Consider the following 18,247-nt stretch of genomic DNA (forward strand, 5'->3'; position numbering starts at 1 on the left):
CCAAAGGTGACTGGAAACCGGAAGAAACTCTGGCAGAGCCAGAGTCACAAGCCAACCAGAAGGCAAGTTTCTGAGGGTCACCAGCTTGAGTGATCACAGGCCCCTCACAGCACAACAGCTTAACAGTGCAGGTTGTAAAAGCAAGTGTCAGGTTGTACTGTGAAGAGGAGACTTTGTCCAGTCTGCAGTGGTCCACAGCTGGTATTTCAAGACCCTATTCTGTCCTTTAAGGAATGGTTTTCTCAATGCCAATCACCCTGTCAAACCTGCAGCACAAACTGGTCCACTCCCTGGCATAAAACCAAACTGCACCTTCTCTATGGTGGCCCTTCCTTAAGCATTCCCTCTATAACCCTTTACCAAATAATGTGTGTTGTGTAATGTGATAATTGCATTTTACTTTTGAACTTGTTTCAGAGCTCCAAGCCTGCACTCACTGAGGAGCGCTCAAGAAAAATAAAAGGAATTGAACTGAACCAAAGAAGTCAGATCCCATGGTACTCCTGGACTGTGTTATCCTTGCATGTTCTGTTAAATTCTGGGGTTTTAATGGCACACACTATGTAGCAGCCAGTACTGAGGCACGGATGGGATACTTTTTCTTGTCATGGGTAAAGTACAATCCTGGGTGACCACTATGACTCTGAGGTGGCTGATCACTCAAGATGTCCAAATCCATTTCTCATGTGTCACTTACCAGGGCAGACAACTTGGGCAGTCGTCTGCAAACAAGGCCACATCTTATTAGTAAGTCAGTCGTGTCTACCTCTATTCAGGTCACAGCTCCTTCTGCATGTCCTACTTTCTGTTCTACTTCAGTTTCCCCTGAAGGGTTTGGGGCAGAGGACTTGAAAAATGGGCTGTTATCCTACACAGCCTAAGACATTGACCAGCTTGATTCAGAAAGTACTCGGACTCCTTCACTTTCTGTGCATGTTTTATGTTGCAGATTTCATTTTAAATGGATACATTTTCCATTTCATCAATCGAATGACAAAACCTGTTTTCAGGTCTGCAAAATTTTATTTATTTATTTATTTTAATTCAAAACTGAAATCTCTCATTCCTAGAAATGTTCAGACCCTAGGCAGTGGCACTCCAAATTGTGGCATCCTGTTTGCTTGATTATCTTGGAGATGTTTCTAGAACTTGTCTCGACTCCACCTGTGGCAAACTGCATTGATTGGATATCGTTTAGAAAGTCACATGTGTAAGCTGTGTATAGAAGGTCCCATAATTCTCACTGCACTTCAGGACCAAAACCATGCCATTAAGTCCAAGGAATTCTCTGTAGAGCTCCACGATAATAATACAGGTCAGGTCAGGTTGGGGAGCATGCACTGGTGCAGCTCAGGATCCTGGTTGGCAACCCCCAATGCAGACATGTGGGCCAGTCCCCCCCCACACAGAAATGACCCTCTATCTGTCACAGCCAGGTGTTACGTGGGCATCCCCTTGGCCTGGTCCAGCCAATCGAGTCCTCAACAATGAGAGTCCTGTGAGCTGAATCACCCTTGGGTAATCATGCCACACAGCAGTAGAGCAGTAACTATGCAGTGTGAGGGACGGCAGACAGTTCAAATCGGCCAGAATGCCCCAAGGGTGGAAAGGAGGGGGGGAAACAACTACTTTGAAACCCTGCTTCCCCCAAGATGATAGATGGCAGCATCCCTATAGTATAATGGTGCCCTGGACTCCCACAGGGCATTATGGATTTTGGAGATTGGAATTGCCACCCTCAGAAACATACAAGGACCTCTATTTTCTATACAGCCCGGAAGTACAATCAAGTCACGAGGACGGAAGCCCTGAAGTACTTCTGGGCTGAAGAAGAAACCGGAGTTTTCCATCTGACCCGGAAGTGTGGATGAGTTACATGATTGGAAGGACAGAAGCACTTCCGGGTCAAAGACTATTTAAAGGTCTGTTGGGAACTCAGCAGGTGAGTCAGAGTCGGGTGGAGGTGGACAAAGGAAAGAGTATTGCATTAATTATTGTATTTAGGGAATTGTTTACCGGTTATTGTGGCTGAGGTGCTATGGGAACACGGCTTATTAAGAAGAGCAGAACTAAAAATCATCTTAGTGCTTTTACCTAGTGTCCTGTGTGTCTGTCTGTTGGGTTTAAAGGGGCAACAGTGCCACCTAGCGTCCACAGCAGGTAACGTGCCTCATTCAGGACAAAGTTAAACCAGCAGTACCCAAGGACTCTCCGAAGAGACACACATGAAGGAGTCGAACTTCATCTCAGGTCACTGGATAAGGTCCATGTCTCACAAACAGGCAGCACCAGGACTCGAAAGACTTGGACCTTCGGCCTTTTGCATAGATATCGGTATAATAATTCATTTGCATTTTATTTATACAGTGGCTTTCCCATGAACAAATTGGGGTGAGGCACAGATCAGGTCAAACTGATTAAACATTTTCAAAAGCTTTGAGTGTTCCCAAGTTTGGAACCACCAGGAGCTTCGGAATTCCTCTGCTGAGACAGGAGAACCTGTAGGAAGGACAACCATCTCAGTAGCACTCTGTCAATCAGGCATTTATGATGGGAGTGGCATCTGTCCAGCCACAACGAGTACAAGTTTGCCAAATGACATTTAAAGGTTTCAGAGAGCAGGAAGGAAAAAATTCTCTAGTTTGATCAGACGAAAACTGGAACTCTTTGGGCTGAACTCTGATCACTATGTCTGGCAAAGACCAAGCGCTGCTCATCAGCTGCCTAAGCAAGCAGCCTTATCACAGAAGCTCAGTATTTCTCACTGTAAAATAGCTTCTGTGAAAAGCCAAATCAAGTTCTATCTGTCTAATGCCATCTGTATGGTGAAGCATGATGGTGGCAGCATCTTGCTATGTGTGTGCTTCTCAGCAGAGGGAACGGGAGACGGTTCAAAATTGAGGGAAGGATAAAGGCGGCCAAACACAGAGAGGTCCTTGAAGAAATCCAGCTGGAGAGTGCACCTCAGACTGGGGTGATGGTTCACTTTTTAGCACGACAATGACCCAAAGCTGGAATGGCTACGGGACAAGTTTCTGACTGTCCTTGAGTGGCCCAGACTTAAACCCTACAGGACATGCGTGGAGAAACCTGAAGATGGCAGTTTCTCAGACGCTTCCCATTCTAGGAGGAGAACGGGCATCCCGGATGAGACAGAGGAAAATACACTACCCGGACGGAAGGCCGGAGCGATGACGAACTGGCCAACGGAACGGAAAAATAACTATGTCCAGATGGCAGAAGATAATGGACGGACCAGCGTAGGCTGAGATTCGGGAAAGATTTCATCCCTCATATGTTAGGTGGCAGCGGCCCTCACATGGGGATATGGAGTCCGGAAGAGCAGCCCTGTCGGGGTCTCTACATTCCAGTTGAGGGGTGCTGGCATTATGGAAGACACCAGAAGCATTCCTGGGTTCGGCATAAAAGAAACCTCACTGCCACATATGAACAAGTCAAAGTCAGGAGGCAGAAGACGACACTCAGCGGAGGAGAGAAGGAGGAAGAATACTATTGATTAATTGTGATTTGGTGGCTTATATCTGAGTAGTATTGTGTTTAGAGGTGCTTGTGTGAATAAATAGTCTATTTTATTCATACATCTTGTGCCTTGTTACCGAGTCTGTAGTTTGGGGCCCCGGTGGCCACACCATCTAATCTAATGGAGCTTAAAAAGACGTTTGCCAGGAAGAATGGCATAAACTGCCCAAATCCAGGTGTTCCAGGCTTGTAGAGATTTACCCAAGAAGACTCAAACCTGTAATTGCTGCCAAATAGGCTTTTACAAAGTACTGAAGGGGTCTGAATACTTCCAGGAATGACAGATTTCAGGTTTTGATTTTTTTCTTCCCCATGGTTTGATTTTCTGAAAACGTTTTCACTTTGTCATTATGAGGTATTGAGTGTGCTGTGGATTGTTGGGCAAAAATGGAAAGTTCATCCTTTTAAAATTAAAATCCACAACATAATAAGGTGTGCAGAAAGTGATGGGGTCGGAAATACTTTGTGAATCCATTTCAGTGAGGGCACAGGTTTGGAGTTATTCATCTAACATGTACTCAACAGGCACCCAGAGTGTCCATTTTGCACACCTACCATACCTACATCCACCCTGAGAAGCTGCCAGGTGAGGTTAACGGGCTTACTGACTAAGAATGCCATGGACAGCCAGGTGATTCAAACCAGTGTACAAAAGAAGTATCACTAGGGGGCATCATTCTTCAGACTGTGGAGAACGGAAATCCATATCCTCCATAACATTGGGAATTGTCACCATTGTCCTTTAAGCGAGTAACCTCTATTTGAATTAATTAACTTGACAGAGCACCCTTCAGTTACACAGAACACTTGAAAATTTATCGGCCTAATACAGGGGTGTCGCACTCCAGGCCTGGAGGGCTGCAGGTTTTCATTCTAACCCTTTTCTTAATCAGTGACCAGTTTTCACTGCTAACTAAACTTCTCTTCCCTTCAATTTAATAGCCCTGTTTTTAAGGATTCAGCCCTCTGAATTGAGTCTTTTCTTCATTAAATGGCAGCTAAACAGAAATAAGATGTGAAACGAGGCGACAGATGACCAGCAAAACTGAGATTTCAGACTCCAACCAATCACTTAATGAGACGCTGATTCTTGCTGTTAATTAAACTTGTTCTTTAATTTCATGGCTTATTGCTGCTCTCATTCTGACACAGCAGACATTTCCAAAACTGTTGATTTTCTGTTTTTTCTAAGAACACCATCAGAATGTTTGGGTAACCTTACTGAGACCTTCACCTTTCTTTATTTCCACATATTGTGTGATGGGCACAAGTGAGCTGGTCATGTGGCGGTTCATTTTGCGTCTCACTATTGTTTGGCTGATAATTAAGGAAAAAGAGACAAATAAGGGGGAGGGGCAGAGTCAAGTTAATTAAAATTAAGGCAAAAGAAGTTAAGTAGCAGCAAAAACTGATCACTGATGAAGAAGATGGTTAGAATGAAAACCTGCAGGCACTGCGACACCCGTGACCCAAGATATGAGGGCATCAGTCATTAATTGCAATGACTGAAATGGATGCCTCATAATTTTCAAAAATGAATTTATTATTAAAACCTTCAATGCTCATACTGGAATGTCCCAAATGGCATCCTTACCTTGAGCTGCACCAGGTGCACATCGACGTGCTTGTGCTCAGCGTCCTGCTGGACTGAGTACGTCAGGTCCCGGACCCTTTCTGTGGTGAGGCGCAGCCACGTCTCGATTTCGGGCAGGTGAAGGACCACCTTCCAGTCCGCCACAGTGTGCAGGGGTGGCAACTTCTCGTAGCGCTGGCCCGGGTCGCATTTTTTCTCTGTCTCCTCTCCCCGGGGCTCCACGGTGGGTGTGACAGATGTGATCATCGGAGATGTGGCGTCGGTGGCCATTGGTGACACAGCAATACTCATGGCAAGAGGGAGAAACTCCTGGGGACAGGACCTTCAATATTAGCTGAAAACAGAAGTAGAAAGACAGCAAACTTAACCCGAGGAATTTGGATTTCTACCCGCTTCCTTGAAACCCCCAGCACTAAAATGATTACAAAAAATGTTAGATTTGAAGTGGATGTTGAGGCACTTTACACAAGCATCCCCCATGATGATGGCATATTGGCATGTGAAACGTACCTAAGACAACATGATTTACCCACAAAGTCAGTAATAGAAATGATAAAATTCACTCTGACACATAATTTATTCTCTTTTGGACCAGAGTTCTACTTGCAACAAATGGGGACTGCAATGGGCTGTCGGTTTGCACCTCACTATGCAAACCTATTTATGGCAAAATTGGAGGAAGATTTTATGTCAATGTGCGTCTTAAAACCAATGTTGTATCTCCGTTACATAGAGGACATCTCCATAATCTGGACTGCCAGTGAGACGGACCTCCTTCATTTTCATAATGAATATAATTCTTTTCACCCCAACATAAAGCTGAAGCTGAATTACTCAAAAACAGAAGTCAGCTTCCTTGACACCACTGTTCAACTGAAAGACAACACCCTTGTGACTTCTGTTTTTCACAAACCGACGGACAGACCGACCTACCTGAGAAGTGATAGCTTCCACCCCAAGCATATAAGGCACTCCATTATTTTCAGCCAAGCAATATGATACAACCGTATTTGCTCAGAACTGACAGACCGGGATAAACAACTGCAGGAGCTCAGACAAGATTTCATCAGACAAGGTTATACCCCCAAATCAACAAACCCTCAAATAAGAAGAGCTACTGCCATACCCAGAGACCACCTTCTGGAATATAAAAACAAAGACAACAAGAACCGCATCCCCCTTGTTGTCACCTACAACCCACATCTTGAAGCTCTTCGAAAAATTATAAAAGAACTTCAGCCAATGCTAAACAATGACCAAACACTGAAAAATGGATTTCCTGAACCTTCCCTCCTGGCATACAGACAACCACCAAACCTTCAGCAACTAATTGTCCGAAGCTCCCTAAGTGAACCAGCCGAAAATGGCATATCATCTCCCTGCCTACAGAAACAATGTGAAACGTGTGCTCACATTTATAATACAGACTATATAGTTACACCCCACTGCCGATTGGAAGGCTTTTAGCTCTACTTGACTTTATTACCCCTCTCTCAGTTTACCTCTATGTCAAGATCCTCATGTAACCTGTGTGTGTGTGCTATGCCATCAATTATGTTGTCTGTTAGGCTTTTTCTCTGAATTTGCTATCGTAATCTTCTTTATTTATTTATCTGGTTTAGTACAATGCTACATACTGTATACCCTGCCGTTCTCTCTTAAACTCTGTGAAGTGCCTTGAGCATGGGAAAGGCGCTATATAAATAAAATGTATTATTATTATTATTATTATTAGAACATTACATAAAGGGATCATTTTCCTACAGATCATCTAATGTGGTCTACCTAATTCTCTGCACTCTATGTGGGAGAAACTGGACAAACACTCCGCCAGAGAATGAATTTCCACAGGTGCCACATCAAGCATGGCGACACAGATGTTCCTGTAGCGGCCCACTTCAACAGCCATGGACACTGTGAGAGGGACTTTAAAGTCCCAGTGCTTATGGGCAACACAGCAAGAAAGAAAAGAATGGGAAGTGAAACTCATGCTAAAATTTAACACATTACAACATGGTTTGAATAGAGACAAGAGTTTTATGGCCAGGTATGAGGATTGTTTGCATCTCTCAGACTGACACAGATAACCTGACTACAGACCCACTTTGTATGGAAAAACTCATCAGAAACTTTCAAAGACTTTGTTGGACAGTTATCTTATCCAAAGATCTTGACCAGACATTGTTCTTCTCTCTTGTTAAATGAACCTTAGCCTGAAGGGGTCTATTAATTCTTTACATTTAAGATTTCTCACTTAAAGATTTACCAATGTTGTTTCTTAACTTAGTGTGTATATAAACACAGGGAACTCCAGTTTCTGTATGACATCTCACCTGATGAAGAAGGGGCCAGAGTTGCCTCGAAAGCTTGCATATTGTAATCTTTTTAGTTAGCCAATAAAAGGTGTCATTTTGCTTGATATAGCCAAGAAAGTTCAATCTCATATTCACTTAGAGTGGGGTGGGGGGATAGGCTATACCATAATCTACAGCTATGAAAGAAAATTATATTCTATTCAAATTAAGCAAACACTAATATGAATTTAACTTAAAGCATTAACGTTCAAAGACTGGCTCTTACAGTGCAAATTATTGTAAAATAATGTCATTCTTTAAAAAAATAATGCATCAATTATTGAGAAATAACACAATTCTTTTGTGCAATAATGCATTAATTATTGTGAAATAATGCAATCTTTTGTGAAATAATGCATTAATTATTGCAAAATAACACGATTCTTTTCCAAAATAAAACACTAATTATTGAGAAATAATGTAATTCTTTTGTGAAATAAATGCACTAAGTATTGTGAAATAACACAATTCTTGAGTGGCAGCAGGGCCGTCTTAACAGCATTATAGGCCCCCCAGGCAAAGCAGTGCACTGGGCCCCCTACCTACACAACCACTCAGCAAGTCACAACATACTGTAGATTAGCATGGGGTCCCTATGCTTGTGAGGAACTGCCCAGCGTGCCCATGCGTTAAGACAGCCCTGAGTGGCAGGAATGAGCTTCGGTACCAAAGTGTTATTGGACGCTTTTCTCCCACAGTGCCAGTCAAATTCCGGATTTGCTCAAAGGACACAGACAGCTGGCAGGCACAGGTTTAGAACTCCTGATGCTGGATGTGTTTCTTAGTTTTACAAACATGCTGTGCTGTTGCCTCCCATTTCTGATGTCATACGTTTGGGATAAAGAAGCCAATTTTGGAAACATGACTTTAGTGGTATGAACTCTGGATAAAGGCCAAGCAGTTTATGAAATCAGTGAAAGAGCTGATAAATAAGAGAGAAGGGGGGAGTCAAAAAGTCCACCAAAACATGAGTTACGTATAAATCAAGACATTCCAGTTCAGTGCAATATTTTTTAATGCACTGCCCATTATGTTGGCTATCTCAGGATTCTCTATGAAACAATACAAATGTATACTGGTTAATTTAAGTCCCATTAAGGGCCTGGTGGCAGCAGAAGAGAGGAAAGCGTAAATGAAATATGGAACAACCCAAAGCCGGGTGGGCTTGTGGCAGAAAGCTCAATGTCTGTCAATGTCTAACCACTCCCTGAGTGATACATAAAACCCAGTCCCGGAATACTCTGCTGCCATTTAGATATCACCACTTGTCACATCCTTAATGCCAGACTGGTGAGTTGATCCCAACAGATGTGGACTTATCAGTAAAAAGTAAAAAAAAAAAAAGTGTGAAGATTATCAAGAGACCCAATTCAACAGTCCGAGTAGAAAAACAGGACGCTGGGTACAGAAGTCACAAAACAACAGGATGGGCACACTGAAAGGGTTAACCAGAAGAACAGTACTCCTCATGAAGGTCAATAGTATGAAGGTGGCGCTGCCAGCATCTGCCAAATATGGCCATGCCAAATGACAAATGGCTCATTCACCCAGCAGCTGGGGCACCGTTAAGGAAACGCTCCACTCCAGCTTGTTCTGTGGCCAACTGAGTGTCTGCCGAGGTGATACGGAGTCTTATCACCGTGAGATACCTTCGGCTTCTGTCTTCTCTCTGCCAAGTGCACGCTGCTAATCTGAGCCCATGAGCAGAGCGTCTAGGAATCTCCTGCTGGATTTCACCTAATTAATGAAAATCAATGCCACATGGGAACAATAATGAGGACCCGGAGACACCTCTCTAAAGAGAGGGCATCCATAAGTGACAGCTTAGTGTCACCGTCTCAGCAATCCGTGTGCCACCTCAGGCTTACTGGATGGCTTTTAAACACACTGGCTCTCAATAACCCATATTTCCACGTATTTAGGTGGAAGTGACGGTGGATATCAACATCATCAAAAATCACAAGCCCATAGAGTTTATTAACCTCACACGGTAGTGGGTTATGGGGCACTGAGGGCATACCCTGGAGTTGGTCCCAACCTGTCATATTTTAGGCTACTGGATATTCACACTTGCACATTCATTCTCGATATTTGCTTACGATGGTCAGGGAAACACTGAGCGGGGTCCCAGACATGGGTGCAAGGCAGGAAGACGTGCTAGTCTGTCATACATTTAAAAACTTACCCTGTCTAAGGCAGGGGGTCCCAACCTTCTTACATCCAACGACAACTTTTCTATCAGCATATAAGTTGCAGACCACCAGCTTATATAAAATACTGCAATGCTATAAGCCTTCAATAGATGAACAGGCCAACATTAAATTAGACAAGTTGTTAATTATTTGTCAGATGACAAGAAAACTATAAGGCAACAGTAATGAAAAATAAATTATACATACAGTTGATTGGTAACATAGAGTACATACTGATTACTTCAATATTCTCTCTCAATCTCCATCTCTATATACTGTCACACACGCGGCCCTGAGAGACAACTTCACGGCTTGTCAACTTGTAATTCCACCCCGAGCCAAGGGTTGGTGCTGTCTCATAATGCTTCTCCTTTCCTTCCCCCTGCAGATCCAAAAACCAACATCTTGTGGGCACCTGACATCCACTTCCGGTTCTCGGGCTCCTGGACCCGCCCCTTCCACCTCACTGATTTCATAACCTGCGCCATCGCCATCTTTCATCCGGTCTAATGATAGACTTGTGCCTGTGAAGACGTTTCACACACATGTTTAAATCGCCTTTATTATTTTGTTGCATAATATATAGGCTTGCCCGAGGGTGCCCCAAACCTTTATCTTTGTTCCGTTTACAATATATCTCTCAATTATATAAAAAAATTCTGGGACGAGACAAGACTTTTTAGCCTGGGACGAGACGTGATCTTCTCAGAGAAACACTTTCATGTCCTGTGAGATGAGATTTAACCACGCCAGGGGCTGGAAGTAAAAGACAAAGAGTAGATGACAAAGTAGAATGTCGTAAAGAATTGAAAAACGTTGCCGCGATACACATGCAGAGCAGGTTAGAGATAATGGAAGTACTGAAATTCAAAAGTCTCACAAAAATGATAGTAAAGATCGCATTAGCGCAAACAAATGGAAATTATTACTCGGTGAAATAACGGAACAGCGAAAAGAGATCGGATATATGGACAAAGGTGATATGACAGAAGTATTTAGATATTGTTTGGCTTTAAAGTTAAAGTCGGAGACTTGTAGATCGTCTGATTCGTGTTTCTTCCCAAAGAAGAGGCGTATTTGCGAGAAATAAAAGATTTGTTGTTTGGTGAAAGTGAAATCCACATACATGAGCGGCAGAGACGGAAAGTGGCTGGCACGTAGCACAGGCTGGGGGGTTGGCAGGCGAAGCAAACAAGGGGCAATGCCCCCTAGTTTTTTAAATATGAATGTTGTGGAAGAATATGCCTTGTCCCACACAAGCGATTAGGGGGCAGCCAATGGGCTCGACAGAGTGTGGAAAACTGCAGGAGGGGACTACCAAGGGAGAGGGCATTAACGCCTTTCTCTCTTTTGAAGATACAAAGTCCGACAAAACATAAAACGGACGCTCCGAGAAAGACTTGCTGACAACACACTTCCACATCAGCCTACAGTTGTTCTCCATGGCCATCGGACCTTACTTTTATTCTCTGTTAATTAGTGTTCCCTTATTCTATTTTCTTATTTATTTTGTCTTTTTTCTCGTTCTTCATCCTGTAAAGCACTTTGAGCTCATCATTTGTATGAAAATGTGCTCCAGAAATAAATGTAGTTGTTGTTGTTGTTACAGTTTCCCCATGATAGATAGATACAGATAGGTCCATAAATATTTGGACAGAGACAACTTTTTTCTAATTTTGGTTCTGTACATTACCACAATGAATTTTAAATGAAACAACTCAGATGCAGTTGAAGTGCAGACTTTCAGCTTTAATTCAGTGGGGTTAACAAAATGATTGCATAAAAATATGAGGCAACTAAAGCATTTTTTGAACACAATCCCTTCATTTCAGGGGCTCAAAAGTAATTGGACAATTGACTCAAAGGCTATTTCATGGGCAGGTGTGGGAAAGTCCGTCACTATGTCATTATCAATTAAGCAGATAAAAGGCCTGGAGTTGATTTGAGGTGTGGTGCTTGCATGTGGAAGATTTTGCTGTGAACAGACAACATGCGGTCAAAGGAGCTCTCCATGCAGGTGAAAGAAGCCATCCTTAAGCTGCGAAAACAGAAAAAAACCCATCGGAGAAATTGCTCCAATATTACGAGTGGCAAAATCTACAGTTTGGTACATCCTGAGAAAGAAAGCAAGCACTGGTGAACTCAGCAATGCAAAAAGACCTGGTCGTCCACGGAAGACAACAGTGGTGGATGATCGCAGAATCATTTCCATGGTGAAGAGAAACCCCTTCACAACAGCCAACCAAGTGAACAACACTCTCCAGGGGGTAGGCGTATCGATATCCAAGTCTACCATAAACAGAAGACTGCATGAAAGTAAATACAGAGGGTGCACTGCAAGGTGCAAGCCACTCATAAGCCTCAAGAATAGAAAGGCTACATTGGACTTTGCTAAAGAACATCTAAAAAAAGCCAGCACAGTTCTGGAAAAACATTCTTTGGAAAAATGAAACCAAGATCAACCTCTACCAGAATGATGGCAAGAAAAAAGTATGGCGAAGGCGTGGAACAGCTCATTGTCCAAAGCATACCACATCATCTGTAAAACACGGTGGAGGCAGTGTGATGGCTTGGGCGTGCATGGCTGCCTGTGGCACTGGGACACTAGTGTTTATTGATGACGTGACACAGGACAGAAGCAGCCGAATGAATTCTGAGGTGTTCAGAGACATACTGTCTGCTCAAATCCAGCTAAATGCAGTCAAATTGATTGGGTGGCGTTTCATGATACAGATGGACAATGACCCAAAATACAGCCAAAGCAACCCAGGAGTTTATTAAAGCAAAGAAGTGGAAAATTCTTGAATGGCCAAGTCAGTCACCTGATCTTAACCCAATTGAGCAGGCATTTCACTTGTTGAAGACTAAACTTCAGACAGAAAGGCCCACAAACAAACAGCAACTGAAAGCCGCTGCAGTAAAGGCCTGGCAGAGCATTATAAAGGAAAAAACCCAGCATCTGGTGATGTCCAGGAGTTCAAGACTTCAGGCTGTCAATGCCAGCAAAGGGTTTTCAACCAAGTATTAGAAATGAACATTTTATTTCCAGTTATTTAATTTGTCCAATTACTTTTGAGCCCCTGAAATGAAGGGATTGTGTTCACAAAATGCTTTAGTTGCCTCACATTTTTATGCAATCATTTTGTTCACCCCACTGAATTAAAGCTGAAAGTCTGCACTTCAACTGCATCTGAGTTATTTCATTTAAAATTCATTGTGGTAATGTACAGAACCAAAATTAGAAAACAGTTGTCTCTGTCCAGATATTTATGGACCTAACTGTAGATAGATAGATAGATAGATAGATAGATAGATAGATAGATAGATAGATAGATAGATAGATAGATAGATAGCGTAGTTGGCAGGAATAGATAGATAGATAGATAGATAGATAGATAGATAGATAGATAGATAGATAGATAGATAGATAGATAGATAGATAGATAGATAGATAGATAGATAGATAGATAGATAGATAGATAGATAGATAGATAGAATTTCCGGTCCCTCATTGATGTCCTCACTTCAGGATTCCTACGCTGACGTCCCCTTCATCCCGCCTTGCCTCCATCACCCTCGTTTCCCCTACGACTGTACTTCTTCTGGTTCCACTCCATAAAGCCTCCCTCTGGCAACTGTTTTATTGTCTGACGTGTACTTTTGTATGCATACGACCAGTACCTTAGTGCTAATTCTTTGCCTGAGCAGTACATACTATACGGGGATGGTTTCCCCAACCCTTAATGAGTTTCTCTGTGTCTTTTATACTTCATAGCCTTAACACACAAAAAAGGTTTGGGGCAGCCACTCGTATACTTGAATTAAGGCTGCAGAAAAATTAGGCAATTTGTTGCAAGCTGGTTACAGGTTTGAGTCCAACACAGAACTGTCCAACAGAAGAAAGATGGCAGGTTTTTAAGGTCAGTCAGGGGAAGTGATGTCATCGGGCCCGGAAGTGACGTCATTGAGCCTGGGACTGGACATGTTGTCATTGGGTCCAGGTAAAATCTCCTGTGTTTGGTCTGAAGGGATAAAAGACAAAGGATTATTGCACTCTGCCACCCCCTGGCCTGGCGTGGAATTACCTTCTTTTGAGCCCTTTAGCTGCCTCCCATGCACATGTGTGTGACAAGGTATAGAAAATCCAAAGCTGACCGACTCATTTGCTCACTCACTCATGAACTCAAACACTCCTTCCCATTTAGTTAAAAAGCTGTAAATTGGCAGGATGGTACATTTAGGACACTAGGAACACACTAAGAAGGGACATTTCAGTATACTGAGGGGTAATCCATTCCAAGAGAAAAATTAAATACGTACTATAGAAGCACAAAAATGTTTTTTCACATTCAACTGACATTTGGTGACAATACATAAAAAGGAAAATTAGCGCTGACTTTTTTTTAAATTAATTTATTCATATTCATGAACATTGTGCTAATTTACTGTACACGCTCTGCGCTGCACTAAAAGCCTGCTTTACGCAAACAAATCACAAAGCATAAGCCACTGACGGGCCACACAAATGCCACCACCAACCCATAGATTGGACAGACAACTGAAAACAGGACAACGTCCTGGACAGAAAAAAAAAAAAAAAAAAAAAGAGACGTGATCACGTTGTGAAATGGAAAGATAAAGTGCGAGGAAACCCAAGGAAGAGGCAAATCTGACTGGTTAGCTAGCATTGATTTTTTGCACTTTATGCTTAATGGCTCTCATCTTGGTTATCCACTCTGCTCTTTTGACCTTAATTTCCCAGTAGAGGAACTGAACTGAAAAGGAGGACTGAACATCCACAAACAAACTACTCAATCACGGTGCGGCAAACGCTTAAGGAGACCCCCCTTAAACTCCACCCCCACCCCTTTTAGACCACGGTGCTTAACTCGCGCAATACCCCAGGGTCAATCTTAGATAGTGCCGCTTGAATTTCTCATGGGGAAGCCACAGAAATGATGTCATGACACTTAAAACTGCTGCTCTTCACGTTAATTCAGCAGTGTAACACACAGGGTATCGGCACGTATGTACATCCACTTCAAGCACTGCTTTGCATATACAGACTCTAAAGTGGGTCTGCATACAGCTGACGAAAAACACTGAAAGGGAACACTTGAGTGAACAACATGAATGAAAATCACACACATCTAATACTAATAATGTTTCACATTACAGACAACCCCTGAAATTCGTGTGGGTTATGTTCCTAGAGCCACAAATTTTGGATGTGGTCCAAAAATTACCTATAAATGCCTATTTTTATAGTTTAAACCATAAATCATCTTCTTCCATATCATTCTGTCATCATCTTTTTCTGTCACACCCATCACCTGCATGTCCTCTCTCACCACATCCATAAACCTCCTCTTAGGCCTTCCTCTTTTTCTCTTGCCTGGCAGCTCTATCCTTAACATCCTTCTCCCAATATACCCAGCATCTCTCCTCTGCACATGTCCAAACCAACACAATCTCGCCTCTCTAACTTAAGCTGACCCTCTAATGTCCTCATTTCTAATCCTGTCCATCCTCGTCACACCCAATGCAAATCTTAGCATCTTTAACTCTACCACCTCCAGCTCTGTCTCCTGCTTTCTGGTCAGTGCCACCGTCTCCAGCCCATATAACACAGCTGGTCTCACTACCGTCCTGTAGACCTTCCCTATCACTCTTGCTGATACCCGTCTGTCACAAATCACTCCTGACACTTCTCCACCCTGCCTGCACTCTCTTTTTCACTTCTCTTCCACAATCCCCATTACTCTGTACTGTTGATCCCAAGTATTTAAACTCCTCCAACTTCGCCAACTCTACTCCCTGAATCCTCACCATTCCACTGACCTCCCTCTCATTCACACACATGTATTCTGTCTTGTTCCTACTGACCTTCATTCCTCTCATATCTCCACCTCTCCAGGGTCTCCTCAACGTGCTCCCTGCTATCACTACAGATCACAATGTCATCAGCAAACATTATAGTCCACGGGGACTCCTGTCTCATCTTGTCTGTCAACCTGGCCACTGCAAATAAGAAAGGGCTCAGAGCCGATCCCTGATGTAATCCCACCTCCATCACTCCTACCGCAGACCTCACCACAGTCACACTTCCCTTGTACATATCCTGTACAACTCTTACGTACTTCTCTGCCACTCCCGACTTCCTCATACAATACCACAACTCCTCTCGTCACAATGTCATTTGCTTTCTCCAGGTCCACAAAGACGCAACACAACTCCTTCTGGTCTTCTCTAAACTTCTCCATCAACATCCTCAGGGCAAACATTGCATCTGTGGTGCTCTTTCTTGGCATGAAACCATCCTGCTGCTCACTAATCATCATCTCACTTCTTAACCGAGCTTCCACTACTCTTTCCCATAACTTCATGCTATGGCTCATCAATTTTATCCCCCTGTAGTTACTGCAGTCCTGCACATCCACTTCTCCACTCCTCAGGCATCCTCTCACTTTCCAAGATTCCATTAAACAATCTGGTTAAAAACTCCACTGCCATCTCTCCTAAACACCTCCATGCTTCCACAAGTATGTCATCAGGACCAACGGCCTTTCCATTCTTCATCCTCTTCATAGCTGTCCTTACTTCCTCCTTGCTAATCCATTGCACTTCCTGATTCACTATCTCCACATCATCCAACCTCTTCTCTCTCTCATTCTCTTCATTCATAAGCCTCTCAAAGTACTCTTTCCCTCTGCTCAACACACTCTCCTCGCTTGTGAGTACATTTCCATCTTTATCCTTTATCACCCTAACTTGATGCACATCTTTCCTAGCTCGGTCCCTCTGTCTCGCCCACCGGTCCTTTACTCCCTCTTTAGTGTCTAACTTCTCATACAACTCATCATACGCCTTTTCTTTTGCCTTCGCCACCTCTCTCTTCACCTTGCGCCTTATCCCCTTGTACTCTTGTCTACTTTCTGCATCTCTCCGACTATCCCACTTCTTCTTTGTCATCCTCTTCCTCTGTATACTCTCCTGTATTTCCTCATTCCACCACCAGGTTTCATTTTCCTCCTTCCTCTGTCCAGATGTCACGCCAAGCACCCTTCTTGCTGTCACCCTTACTACATCTGATGTAGTTTCCCAGCTTTCTGGTAATTCTTTACTGCCACCCAGTGCCTGTCTCACCTCCTCCCTAAACTCAACCTTGCAGTCTAATCTTTTTCAACTTCCACCATTTGATCCTTGGCTCTGCCCTCACTCTCTTCCTCTTCTTGATCTCCAACGTCATCCTACAGACCACCATCCTATGCTGCTTAACTACACTTTCCCCTGCCACCACTTTGCAGTCTTCAATCTCCTTCAGATCAACTCTTCTGCATAGGATGTAATCTACCTGTGTGCATCTTCCTACACTCTTGTACGTCACCCTATGTTCCTCCCTCTTCTTAAAATATGTATTCACCACAGCCATGTCCATCCTTTTGGCAAAATCCACTATCATCTGACCTTCTTCATTCCTCTCCTTGACACCATACCTACACATCACCTCCTTGTCTCCTCTGTTCCCTTCACCAACATGTCCATTGAAATCCGCTCCAATCACCACTTTCTGCCCCCTGGGTACACTGTTCATCACTTAAATCCAACTCACTCCAAAAATCTTCTCTCTCACCCATTGCACACCCAACTTGCGGTGAATATGCACAAACAACATTTATCATCACACCTCCAATTGCCAGCTTCATAATCATCACTCTGTCTGACACTCTTTTCACTTCCAAAACACTCTTGATGTACTATTCCTTCAGAATAACCCCTACTCCATTTCTCCTCCTATTCACACCATGATAGAACAATTTGAATCCCCCTCTGATCCACCTGGCCTTACTCCCCTTCCATTTAGTCTCTTGCATGCACAATATATCAACCTTCCTTCTCTCCATCATATCGGCCAACTCTCTCCCCTTACCAGTCATAGTGCCAGCATTCAAAGTTCCTACCCTCAGTTCTACTCTCTTTACCTTCCTCCTCTCCTCCTGCCTCTGGACACATCTCCCCCCTCTTCTTCTTCAGCCAAAAGTAGCCCAATTTCCGGCAGCACCCTATTGACTAACAGTACTGATGGAGGTCGTTGTTAACCCGGGGCTCAACCGATCCGGTATGGAAATTTGTATTGTTGTCCGCATATTGATTTGGCAAAATTTTACACCGGATGCTCTTCCTGACATACAGTGGTGTGAAAAACTATTTGCCCCCTTCCTGATTTCTTATTCTTTTGCATGTTTGTCACACAAAATGTTTCTGATCATCAAACACATTTAACCATTAGTCAAATATAACACAAGTAAACACAAAATGCAGTTTGTAAATGGTGGATTTTATTATTTAGGGAGAAAAAAAAATCCAAACCTACATGGCCCTGTGTGAAAAAGTAATTGCCCCCTGAACCTAATAACTGGTTGGGCCACCCTTAGCAGCAATAACTGCAATCAAGCGTTTGCGATAACTTGCAATGAGTCTTTTACAGCGCTCTGGAGGAATTTTGGCCCACTCATCTTTGCAAAATTGTTGTAATTCAGCTTTATTTGAGGGTTTTCTAGCATGAA

At 43.2% G+C, this 18,247-nt stretch overlaps 1 protein-coding gene across 2 annotated transcripts in view; it reads right to left on the bottom strand.

Moving 5' to 3' along the window:
- akap6 (A kinase (PRKA) anchor protein 6) overlaps positions 1-18,247 on the bottom strand; it is a 364,472-nt gene that overhangs the window by 314,353 nt on the left and 31,872 nt on the right. For both annotated transcript variants that reach the window (XM_028821579.2, XM_051919705.1), the window contains exon 2: positions 5,135-5,468. In XM_028821579.2, the coding sequence (XP_028677412.2) occupies positions 5,135-5,425 (291 nt within the window). In that variant the 5' untranslated portion in view covers positions 5,426-5,468. The remainder of the gene's footprint in view (positions 1-5,134; positions 5,469-18,247) is intronic.

The sequence above is a fragment of the Erpetoichthys calabaricus genome, chromosome 16 (assembly GCF_900747795.2).
Source record: "Erpetoichthys calabaricus chromosome 16, fErpCal1.3, whole genome shotgun sequence".
Classification (NCBI taxonomy): domain Eukaryota; kingdom Metazoa; phylum Chordata; class Cladistia; order Polypteriformes; family Polypteridae; genus Erpetoichthys; species Erpetoichthys calabaricus.